The sequence below is a fragment of the Rhinatrema bivittatum genome, chromosome 9 (assembly GCF_901001135.1).
Source record: "Rhinatrema bivittatum chromosome 9, aRhiBiv1.1, whole genome shotgun sequence".
NCBI lineage: Eukaryota > Metazoa > Chordata > Amphibia > Gymnophiona > Rhinatrematidae > Rhinatrema > Rhinatrema bivittatum.
Genome location: NC_042623.1, coordinates 225,713,698 through 225,726,659, shown reverse-complemented (window position 1 = coordinate 225,726,659; position 12,962 = coordinate 225,713,698). Strand labels below are relative to the sequence as shown.

The following is a 12,962-nucleotide window of genomic DNA, read 5'->3' as shown; positions in this document are numbered from 1 at the left end:
ATTTTCCTATGTTGTTGGTGCCCACGTACCACGACAGCCGGCTCCTCCCCAGCACAGTCTAAAATCCTATCTAGGTGACGCGTGAGGTCCGCCACCTTCGCACCAGGTAGGCATGTTACCAGGCGATCCTCATGCCCACCAGCCACCCAGCTATCTACATTCCTAATAATCGAATCACCAACTATGATGGCCGACCTAACCCTTCCCTCCTGGGCAGTAGGCCTTGGGGAGATATCCTCAGTGTGAAAGGACAATGCATCACCTGGAGAGCAGGTCCTCGCTGTAGGATCCTTTCCTGCTGCACCCGGTTGATGCTCTCCCATCATGAGACCTTCTTCCTCCAAGGCAGCACCAGGGCTGCCAGTCTGAAGTTGGGACTTGGCTACTATGTCCCTGAAGGTCTCATCTATATACCTCTCTGTCTACCTCAGCTCCTCCAGGTCTGCCACTCTAGCCTCCAGAGATCAGACTCGTTCTCTGAGAGCCCGGAGCTCTTTGCATCGCATGCACATGTACAACTTCTTACCAGTGGGTAAAAAATCATACATGTGACACTCGATGCAAAAGACTGGGAAGCCCCCCTCTTGCTGCTGGACTGCTGCCTTCATCTCAATTTTGATCAGTTCCTAGTTAAGTTTTAGGTTGCTATGGGAGTAGGAATGTGTCTAATGTCCTTTAAATGTATTAGTGAATTAACCATATGTCTGGTAGTGGTCTACCGGGGTCTGATCGAATTCTCAAAGGTGTTTTTTTTTTGGTGAAAGTGGCACCTGCCTATAAATTAAGGGATGAGCTGAGGGTGGGTTGGGAAATACAAACAGTCTAGCTTCAGTTAGTCAGCCAGACTTACTGCTCTCTTAACAAATGTTGATACCTATTGAACTCAATCACACTACCTCAACACCTTTACAAGGTGAGTAACTGAGCTGAACCTTTCAACCTTTTTAGATATACACTGCTCCTAGCTTATTTCTAGCTTCTGGCTACTTTTTGGGGAGTTTTCTCTTTTTTTTTTTTTTTTTTTTTTTTAAACTCAAACACTCAGTTCTGCAGACTTTTAAAACTTAACACACTACCTACTGCTTACTAGCTAGCTTATTGACTATTTAAAAATACAAACAGTCTAACTTGTTTGTTCCCTGCCTTTCTGACTATTAAAAGCACATACACACAAACACACTAAATAATATTCCCAAATAGTTAACTTTGCCCCAATACTTTTAAAAAGACAATGTCCCAAGCAAAAACTTACTGATTCCTTTCAGCCACCAGCAAGGTGATCCTCTTCTCTGTGTTCCCACTGGAAAAAGTATTGCAAAAGTATTTGACCCCCCGCCCAAAAAAAAAAGTCAGCAGATATATGGATTACAAGACAGATTGTTCCAGATAGTATGTTTATTGCAAACGAGTATGCTCTTAAAGTGATTTTTCAGAGTCCTAATTCATTATTTCTCAGCATTTTTTGTAAAATAAAACTGAAAAATGCTGCCTGCATAAGTATTCAACCACTTTACTGTGGAAGCTCCAAGTTTACACAGATGAAAGCTTTTGCTTACAATTGGCCTCTACCTGTAAATCATTTAAAAAAAAAAAAATCAGCTTTTCTAGATTAAAAAAAACAAACCCTAATTCAAGTACCATTAGACTGAATCTGAAGGAAAGCTGTGAAAATGAAGATCAAAGAGCATTCTAAGGAAACTGAAAATAGTTAGACATGCACAGGATAGGAAAAGGGTACAAAATATCCAAGTGCTTGGATATCCCAGTGAGCACTGTTGGATCAATTGTGAGATAATGGAGCTGCATCATACCACCCAGACACTGCCTAGATAAGGCTGTTCCTCAAAACTCTGTATCTGAGCAAGGAGACTTGTGAGGGAAGCCACAGATGCCAGCAATCACTTAGGATTTCAGTGGCTGAGACTGGAATTGGAGGTGTATCAGTCAGCCATATCAAGAGCTCTGCATACAACTGGCCTACATGGGAGAGTAGCTAGAAAGAAGCCATTACTGAAGAAAAAACAGACATACTTTGATGTGGAGTTTGCCAGAAAGTATCAGTGACTCAGCTAAAATGTGGAATAAGGGATTGTGGTCAGATGAGACAAAAATGTTTTTTTGGCCAAGATTTAAAATGCTGTGCATTGCCCACTTCAAACAAACACAATCCCAACAGTAAAGTATGGGGGTTGGCAGCAGCATGTGGGGATGCTTTTCCTCAATGGGGAGCTGGGTATCTTGTTAAAATTAAGGACAAATGGATGGTACAACATAGGGGAGATACTGCAAGATAACCCTGGTCTGATTAAAAAAAAAAAAATCTTGGGAGAAAGTTCTCCTTTTAACAGGACAGTGATCCCAAGCACAAGGCCAAAGCAACACAGGAGTGGTTGAACAACAAAAAGGTGAATGTTCTATAATGGCCAAGTTAAAGTCCAGATCTCAATCCAATCGAGAATCTGTGGCACTATTTGAAAATTGCAGTCTAAGCTTCATCTAACCAACCTGGAAGAAATCTGCCTGGAAGAATGAGCAAAAATCACTCCCGAACAGTGTGCAAAGCTGGGAGAAACTTGCCCCAACAGACTTAAAGCTTGTTATTGCAGCAAAAGGTATTTTTAATTATTCTTTTATTTAGGCATTTTATATACAGTCATTCTAAAAGATCACAACAGTTTACAAAAGCAACATACACATTATAGGTCCACACAACATCAAAACGTGACGTTCACATTATAAGTCAACACAACATCAAAACATGTTAGCTAGATTGTTAAATAGTAATTCATAATAAATTAGTTCCTTTTAGGTCATCCTCATGAGGTAGTCTATTAATTGTCTTAATACTCTTAAGTCTTAATTTTCAATTGTTCATCAAACCATATCTATAATTTTCTACAAGTTGTAATTTTTGTTAGATCATATTCTTTTTTTGAAGTCATGTTTTCATTTCACATTGGAAGCTTTCTTTCTGTAATGAGACATGACTCAAGTAGAGAGTTCCATAACTTAGGGCCTGCTATAGAAAACATTCGATCTCATATTTGCGTTAGATGAATTTTCCGTGGTGTAGATACTGTCACTAGTCCTTTGTTTTGTGATCTATGTTCATTGTGTATATGGTTGGAGAGTCATGCCTAATAAGCAGGAGTTACTAGGTAGTTCTTATGCAAGCAGTATTTTTCAGTTTTTAATCTATTTTACAAAAAATGCAGAGAAATAATGAATTATGACTTGAAAATGTACTTTAAGAGCAATAAAAAAGTCAGTATTCAAAAGCATTTAGCTGGCTAAATGAATATTTGGGGGCAGATTTTAAAAGGTACACGAGCTACCCGGCACGCACAAATGTACACCCGATTTTATAACATGTTATAAAATCAGGGGTCGGCGCGCACAAGGGGGTGCACACTAGTGCACCTTGCGTGCGCCGAGCCCTCTGGGAGACCAACTGGCTTCCCCATTCCCTCTGAGGCTGCTGTGAAATCGGAACAGCCTCGGAGGGAACTTTTCTTACCCCCCCCCCCCCGTACCTTTATCTCACAAGTTACGCCCCCGGACCGCCCATTTTTACAAGCCCCAGGGCTTTACGCGTGCCGCTGGGCCCTTTGAAAATAGGCCAGGCGCACGTGTAATTTTCTCTGAAAATCTGGCCCTTGGGAATTAAGCCAGTTAAGTTAGGGGCGTTCCAGGGGTATAACTGGGAGTAGTTTTTAGCTGGTTAAGTTAGCCAGTGAACGCCAATATTCAGTTAGCTGGATGACTTAGCCAGCTAAGTCTGGTCGGGCCAAAGAGGTGTCCTAAAGTTAGGTGGCTGTAGTTTGGCTAACTTTAAGATAAACTGCACTACTGAATACAGCTTAACTATTGAATATACCTCCAAAGTTAGCCAGAAAAGTTTATCTGGCTAACTTTGCTAGCCAGACTGTCTTAATATGGACTACCTAATGTCTGGAACAATCTGTCATTTGTAATCCATGCAAATCTGCTGACTTTTTAGGGGGTTGAATACTTTTGCAAGTCACTGTATCTGTGTATATATGATGTAAATAAAACTAGGAGGGGGGGGGGGGCATCCAATTGCATGGGTCCAGTATTTAATATATTGCATATAGATCCTTAGTAAGCAGAAAGGTCTGTACTTGAATATTTCAATAGCAAAATAATTCTTAATTATAGTTATCTTGTGACTGAATATCTTGATTCATGTTAATTTACACACAATGTTTGAGCTTTATTATTCTGCCAACACTTTCCACAGTTCTAAATGCCAGCATCTGGTTGAAGTACTATTAGTTTTACCTCTCTGATTTTTGTCTTCCTTTTGTAATTTATTCTATCTTCAGTCTCTCTGCTCTGACATCAAGAGAATTCCTTGTAGCAATTTTGTCTGTTTTGCCTTTTGATGTCATTATGCTATATTTTATGCTATATTTTCTGAATCAGTTCACCAAGGACCTAATTAACACCTCCATAGACAGAATGAGAGAAAAGCTTAAGTAAATCTTACCCTAAATTTAACAAAAATGGATTTTTATTTACATTTCCCTAGAATTGTTGCCATCATGAATCCTGTTTATAGCCCTGGATCTTCAGGGGTTCCATATGCCAATGCCAAAGGAATTGGGTATCCAGGTAAGTAACTAAAGATTGAAAAGAGTGCTCGGCATCTGAAGAATTATGATGTATGTACTAAACCTTTTACCGGTACCTTGTTTAAATGCTTAGTATAAAACATGTAAGGGTTCTTTATCCAGTAAGATAACTGGATAGATTGTATTCTAATTGGAGTGACTTAGTAGCTATTCCTATGACTTGCCTTGCTTATAACTGTATTTTGCATTCTGATGATGGGAGAAAACATAATGGTAGGCAAATTTTGTTCTCAAAGATCAAATGAGGGAAGGAATTTGTATAACTCAGAAGTGGAAAAACAGAATTTTAGTTCTGGAGATGCTTTCACTGGCAAATGAACAGTGAGAATAAACCCTATCCCTAATGTAAGACCTGCAGTTTATTTAAAAGAATGTAAAATTAACTCACAATGTAGCTGTTTCAAGCTTCTATTTACAACATTTTTATGCCACACCATCCTACGTTCTCCGTGGCTTAAAATAACATAATTATAATTTACATTAAAACAAAACCCAAAATAAAATTCAAAAATATAAACTAACATCAAATACACTAGTGGAATTAAAACATACATCAATTAAAACACATTTTTGAAATCAGAGTTCATAGTTTTTCTTTACCATAGTAGAATAAAACAGTAAGACAAAACAGAACAAATAGTTTGGCTCTTTGGTTTCAGCTGCTTTCACCTTAGTTTGTTTATGATGGTTGTTGGGAACATCACATCGGTTGACAAGGAACAAAAAGTAGCAACAGGCTTTACAATGAGCATGGAACCAATGCATAAAGGGGGAGGGGGAGTGAGGAAGCGTGAACTTGGAGGGGGGGGGGAAGAGATATGGGGGCATTTAATTAAGCACCATCATTTTACAAGAGTATACAATTAGTTGTCAGTCATGTGGCTGGTTAGAGGTCAGTGCATTCATGTTTCATAGCTGATCCCATGGTTAAGTCTGTAAATTAAATGTTTCCACGTCGTCCTACTACACCAGTCCAGTCATTTCCCCCTACCAGCAGATGGAGGCAGAGAACACTGTTCTCAGGATGATGGTATTTGGCACTACTTAGGGTTGGTGCAGCTCTGAAAAAAATCAGCAGTTGGTTACTGGTGGTGCAGCAGTTCGTCGGTGGATATAATGCCTTCAGACCTTGGGGCCTAGGCCTTTGGATCCAACCTGCTGAGCAGCCCCGTTCTCCTGCTCCTAGAGCTTGGTGGGGTTGGGCAGCCTTTTCCTTTTCTGAAAAAAAGGGAAAGAAGGATCTGAAGTAGTTTCTCTTTAATATGTTGGGAGTTGTCTGAGGTTAAGGTCATCTGCTGTGCCCCCCCCCCCCTTTTTTTTTTTTTTTTTTTTTTTATGGCCTTCCTGCCGGAACCTTCATTTGGGGGAAGAAAGTGAGTCATTTTGGAGCTGCAGGGAAAAATTGTACAGCAGCTGTTTGGGTCACCTTTTGTGTAGGGGCTGGTGGGGGGAGACAATGAGCACTTGGAACTGCAAGTACTTCAGTGGAGCTGCTGGCTTACATTGTGAGGGGTTGGGCAATGGGGATGGCCATGGAGAAAGGCCCCTTGTGTCTGGCCTACATGTGCACCGGTAAAATTGCAGGGGAGACAACATGGGTGGCTGTGTCGACAGCTGATGCTGCCTCTTCTTTGGGGGAGGCCAGGTACGCTTCAGATTTTGGGCGGGTCTTGGCAGGAAGTGCAGAGGCAGTAGCAGTCCCGTATGTTTCTGCCATCTTCCTACAGTCTCCTTATCTGAGAGGGATGGGGAAGTGGCACTTCTTCCCCCTGACTCTGGAACTAGGCCTTGTTTCAGGCCTGACTGCCTCCTCTTACTCAGGACATTCAGGAGGATTTTTCACCGGAGTTCCAGCCCCAGGTCTTTTGTGCTATTGAGGCTTTGGGAGGCCCTCTCCTTTGGAGAGCTCCTCAAGCCCATGGAAAGCCATTCCTCTGTCGCTATCCTGGAACAGCCTCTTAGTGGAGGTGCTGGAGACAAAAGCTGTATCTGAATTCAAAAAAGCATGGATAAATAGTCTGAGGAAGTGATGGGTGTTATAACGTTTTAATTGGATGGATGGGCTGACTAGATGTGCCATATGGTCTTTCTGCTGTTATGTTTCTGTTCTGGCATGGTTGAAAGACCTGATGAGGGTACATCCAAGAACACTGAAGGGGCTAAAGGAGGTATTGACTGTATTCATTACAGCTCTGTTCAACTTCTTATTTAAAAAGGTTCCAAGAAACTGAAGAAAAGCAGAGTATAGTACTGCTGCACAAAGGTAGGAGCAAAGAGAAAGCAGAAAATTATAGACCTGTTTGACATCTGTGGTGGTGGAGAGTACTAAAGGATAGCATAGTCCATTACCATGATGCCAGTAAGATTGGAGTTAGATTTCTAGAAAATATTCTTTCACACTGGAAAGAGCTTGTCAAATATGCTTGCATGTAACCAGAGTAGTAGATGAAGAGGACATTTGTGGCTTGTCTGGATTACAGTAAAGCCTTTGACTCTGCTCTGTAGAGAAGATTTGAGCAAGTTAGGAAATTAGAAGGAAAATAGTAAGAAGTTAGTTGTACAGCAAGGCTCAGAAAATGACAGACAGTGGGTTCCACTCTGGTAGAGAGAATTGTCAACAGGATCAGTACTAGGCCGGGTCCTTTTCAATATCTTTATAGGTGAGATTGTGAAAGAACTAAAGGGAAAATGTGCCTAGCTGCAGAGGATATAAGTTTCCAACAGAATGCACATGCAAAATAGGATAGATAAGAGGAAAGAGAAATTTAAGAATCGGAAGACTTCTCAAGTGTTTGACAACTAGACTTTAATTAAAAAAAAATAAAATAAAAAAATAATAATAATAATAAAAAAATTCAAGGTTCAAATACCATTGTGAAGGGGTGTAGAGGGATGCAGTCACCAAACAAAGACCTGTTATTTCTGATAGGTGGCCTCACTGTGACAGGGTAGTTGGGGTAAAGTTAATTGTATATCTGAGAGCATAAAGAGGGAAGTGATATTACTTATACAGGTCTGAAATCCCCCACTCCCAACCAATTTAGGCACTGTGCAGTTCTAGAAACAATATCTAAAATGGCAGAAGCAATTCAAAATGGTGCAGGGCCTGAACTATAAACCATATAGAGACTGAAGGTAGCATTTTCTTTAAAATCATAAATTCAGAGGCAAGGTCATATGAAGCTGAAGAGTGGGATGCTCAAAATGAATAAGAATACCATTTTACTGAGTGGTGGATGTCTAGCATAGACAGAAGTAGAGGTGATAGTCAAAATAGTGGTAAAATGCAAGCATTTATCGGACAGAAAAAAAGGGGTCTTCGTGGTGGAAGGTCAAAAGCAAGAGTACGGATTAAAACATTTGACAGCATTGTAGGCAAACTGGACCAAGCAATCCTTTGCTGCTGACATCTGTTTCCCTTTTACTCTTTTGGGCTTCTTGCTCAGTCAGAATTGGTCTCTGCTAGGCTAAGGTGCCATGCCTCTTCATTTGTAACTACTTGGAGCTTTTCCCTGTGTTGAACTTCCCCCTTCTCAAGGCCATCTAGCCCAGCCATTGTAGTGACCAGTTCTTGACCAGATCTGGCCTACAAGAGTTGCTGTGGTAGCTGAGACTTCCTCCCCATAGTGGACTTCAAACAATCCCCCACAGCATCCTTAGCCCCTACTGACTCAGGGGTAGAACCCTATAATTTCTTCAGGAATTTTCAAAATTGTCATCGTTTGCCTAGATTTAAGGCACAAAGATGCTGCTGAAAATTTCTGGGTGCTCCAATTCAAATTGTTGCTTTGGGGTGCTTTCAGACTGCATCTGTCTTTAAGTTGTATATCTGTGGCAGTTTGTCAGACAAATACATAATCTCTCTGGAAATCTAATTTTCATAGCTTTTAAGAAATTTAAATCCTTATCAAAGATTTTTTGGGTCAAATCATAAGCACTGCTACTGCTGTTTCTGGTTTCAGAAGTACTCTTGTCACTGAAAAGGAGTTTGCAGCATTAACTGATTCAAATGAAGTTTGTCATTTGCAGTTTTATTGAAATTAGTTAATGCATTGCTTAAATTTTACTGTCTATAAGTAAAGTATAAACTAAATTATTTTTTTACCAAAGCAAAACATTTTTCATAACTTGTTATATCATTTTATAAGTGGAATATCCAAGATATGTACACTTCTCAAGTGCTGAACTCTTCATCTAGTATACACACATCTCATTACAACTGTATACCTAGTTACTGTACCTTGTACTCACAGGTTCCCCGAAGTGCCTTTTGGGTTCTAGGCAAAGTTCTCAAGTTTCGCTGCTGTTTGGTGTACAGAAGCATGAAATAGCTTTGTTTAGCAACTGACAGATTAGCATGATGAAGCTAAATAGCTAAGCAGAAAAATTATCTAATACAAAAAAATTAGAAACTTTTTAAGGTAACGGGTGGAAAACTCCTAGGTACCTAGTCACCCAGGCAGTAAAATTTGACTTCTGATGACAGCTTGGAAAATGAGTTTTCAGTCACAGATGCTGAGGCCCCAGCCAGGCTGTGGGGAGGTGAGTACAATGTATTCTGGTAGCCCTGCTGGGCTTCCAGGAGTAGACATGTTGAAAGCAAGGAAGATACTGGTGGAAGGAGGGAGTGGCATAGGAGGAGGCTTGGAGAATTGACTAGAGTGGAATTATAAACATGTATTTTTAAACATTTCCCCTGACTTATAAAAATTGGCAGCTAGCTATTCTAAATTCCACTCTTGGTTGACATACTAAAAGTCAAGGCCCCATATTTGCTTGATCCTCTGTTTCCGGTGTACTCCTACAACTGTAAAGAGTAACCCTAAATGTACACTTCTTGTATGATGCATCTGTTGTGACATCCAGATCCATTAAAGACCACCTCTGACCAACTGAAAAGGTTAGAGAGGCTTACTGATATTTTTAATGCAGACTTAAATAGAAAACATTAAAGTACAATCTGCCCATATTGATCAGACATGGGTTCTTCTGCTGGATCATGCTTCCCCTCCCCCTTTCCATTTCACAAGTGCATACACTTTTTTAAACATTAAATGATGTAACACCATTAACATTCAGTAAAGCAGCAAAGTCAAAACATTCCCTGTACGTACCAGGATCATTTCAGACGGTGGGTTATGTCCCCCGTCCAGCAGATGGAGTCAGAACAAAAACTCTCAGGGGAGGTCCCATATAACCACGCTTCCCCTGTCTCAATTCCCAGTATAGTTCTAACTCCAGCAGATGTGAGCAGGGGACACTGAGGTCCCCAGCACTTGGCCTTAGGGTCTTAAGCTTTTCTGTTTTCTTTGAGGGATCAAGTACAGTTGAAGATATTAATTGGTGAAGATTGTGCTCTTTGAAAAAAAAAAAAGTTACAACCAGGGAATGGGTTTCCTTCCCTAGTTAACAGTGGCTTGCTGACAGGCTGTTTGCCGTTGTCGTCTTCTTTCATTTCCTGCCTCCTCCCGTTTGTTTTTTCCTTTCACAGGGCTGGAGGTAAGTGCTTCTTTTTGTTCTAGGTCGGGGGATTCTCCGTATCAGGGCACTCAGGTCCGAGGGAGCACATCGGTGGGGCCGATCCCACCCCGCCCCGATGGTGTGAGGAGCTCCCGACCCGTGGCCCCACAAAGTCACATTCCCCGGGGCCGCATGCCGTCGGGAAGTCTCATTCCTAGACAGCCTCTTCGGGTCGGTGGGTGGGGAACCGGGCCGGACCCGCCGTCTCTTCGTTCGGCTGACTGTCTCTCTTTTCGCGCGCTCGAGCTGCCCCGCCCCCCTCCCTCCCTTCATCGATGCAGCGGCAGACGAGCTGTGAAGGTGGCGGTGGACAGGGGGATTCCCTGTCCCGAGAAGGGCATCGCGTCAGTGTTTCTTCGGGAGGGGAGGACAGCCCCCTCCGGGGGAGGCCGAGCGAATGCAGGACCGCGTGGGCAGAAAGCGGCAGGCCCCGTTTCCGCCGAGCGCGGGAACAGCGGCCATTTTGTTTATATTTATTTAACATTTTTCTATACCGTCGTTTGGTGGGAACAGTCACAACGGTTTACATTAAGGCACATAAAATGAGGCTAACGTATCTTAAGTTACATAGGTGCCATTTTAGGGTCGGTAACATAGTTTGTAAATGATATAAATTGGTAAGTGTAATGAGTCATTTCCAATTCACATTTTAACAGTTTAGGTTACTAGATTACCTTTATCATTGTACTTTCACCCTTTTGCTGAGCTTTAAAAGAATGAAACAATCTGATTTAAAATTAAACACATTGATTTTGGTTATGTGTTTGTTGTTCAATTGTTTGTACCTGCTTTCCCTTGAGTACTATTCTCCTTTCTCTTTTTGGTAAGCTAGTTTAAAAAGCCAGGTTTTTAGATTTTTTCTGAAGGTTTTGTTGCTTTGTAGTCTCAACTCTGTGGGCATGGTGTTCCAAACATGCAAACGCCAGCGCCTCAGACGACAATACAGAGGCCCAAATTTCGCTGGCAAAGGCTTTTCCCACTCATCATAATATCCTACAGCTGATCGCCTGGGAGTGGGATACACCAGAGGCCAATCTTAGGGTTGGCAGAGCCATGGACAAATTGTATCCTCTTCCGGCGGATTTTTTAGAGCTGCTCAGAGTCCCTTCAGTGGATTCGGCGGTCTCAGCGGTGACAAAACATACGACCATCCCCGTCACCGGCGGGACAGCACTGAAGGATAATCAGGATCGGAAGTTGGAAGTGTATCTGAAACGGGTATTCGAGGTCTCTGCTCTGTGCATGCGGGCTGCTATCTGCAGTTCGCTAGCCCAACGTGCAGGGCTTCGGTGGGTACAACTGCTCACGTCACAGACCCTGCCGGACACCGAGGCCCAGCAGGCGGACAGGTTGGAGGCCGCGGTCGCCTACGGAGCAGATGCCTTGTATGATCTTCTCAGAGTATAAGCATGAGCCATGGTGGCAGCGGTGTTGGCGCTTGGCTAAGGAACTGGTTGGCTGATGCTTCATCCAAGACCCGTTTGGGGTCTCTCCCTTTTAAGGGCAAGTACCTGTTTGGGGAAGATCTGGACCAGATCATTAAGTCACTCAATGAAATGTGGTCCATAAGTTACCAGAGGATCGACCTCACCCTTACAGATCTTTCAATACCAACAGAAATCGCTATCGTAATCAGCATAAGGGACGTTCCACGAGACAGCAGCCGCCTCGGGCCCCTTCCTCTCGATCGCATACTTGGAACCGGTCCTTTCGGGGCAGTCGGCCCGGTAAGGACGGACATGGGACGGGCACCTCTCCGAAGCCGTCCCAATGATGCCAGAGGGACCCACGTGTCTCTTCCCCGGCTGGGGGGTCGACTTGCGCTCTTCTATGAAGCGTGGGTCCAAATAACCTCAGACCAATGGGTCCTAAGTATTCTAAGACAAGGCTACGCATTGGATTTTGTGCGCACACCGCGGCTTGGCTTTTGAAAGGCGCAAGCTAAGGCTTCGGGGGTACCCTGAGCCCATCATATCCACTCTATTACGGACGCGTAAGACTTCCACATCAGTCACGTACGTCAGGGTGTGGAAGGTCTTCGAGGAGTGGTGCGGCTCGCAAGCCATTCAGGCACCGCAGGCTTCGGTGGGTCAGATTCTTTCCTTTCTACAGGCGGGGCTGGACCTGGGGCTGGCTTATAACTCTCTTCGGGTTCAGGTGGAGGCTCTGGGAGCCTTCCTTCAGGGTGTAGACGGCAACCTTCTGTCTTCCCATCCAGATATCCTGCGCTTCCTTAAGGGGGTGAGGCATCTGAAACCTCCAACTCAACCGCCATGCCCATCGTGGAACTTGAACCTGGTCCTCCGGGCCCTCTGCAGTTCACCTTTTGAGCCATTGCGTTCTGCTTCCATCAAGGATGTCACTCTCAAGACCGTTTTCCTGGTGGCAATCAGCTCAGCACGTCGGATCTCGGAGTTGCAGGCTCTTTCCTGCCGGGAGCCATATCTTCGTTTCACTCCTAGCGGAGCATCATTGCGTACGGTGCCATCGTTTTTGCCCAAGGTGATCTTGGGGTTCCATCTCAATCAGTCGGTGGAACTTCCATCCTTTCCCTCTTCGGAGTCGGGTGATCTGCACAAGCTAGATATACGGCGTTCTTTGATGCACTATCTGGAGGTTATGAATGAGTTTCGGCTTTCCGATCATTTATTTGTGCTTTGGTCGGGGCCCCGGAGAGGGTGCATGGGCTCTAAACAATCCATTGCTCGCTGGTTAAAGGGAGCAATCATAGCAGCATATCTGGGATCAGGTAAGACTCCGCCGTTGGTACTCAAGGCTCATTCTCTC

The 12,962-nt window shown here is 43.2% G+C and overlaps 1 protein-coding gene across 3 annotated transcripts in view; it reads left to right on the top strand.

The window, feature by feature from the left end:
- Positions 1 to 12,962, top strand: part of FAM168B (family with sequence similarity 168 member B) — a 122,963-nt gene that overhangs the window by 14,771 nt on the left and 95,230 nt on the right. For all 3 annotated transcript variants that reach the window (XM_029617146.1, XM_029617145.1, XM_029617144.1), the window contains exon 2: positions 4,553 to 4,635. In XM_029617146.1, coding sequence (XP_029473006.1) covers positions 4,566 to 4,635 — 70 coding nt within the window. In that variant the 5' untranslated portion in view covers positions 4,553 to 4,565. The remainder of the gene's footprint in view (positions 1 to 4,552; positions 4,636 to 12,962) is intronic.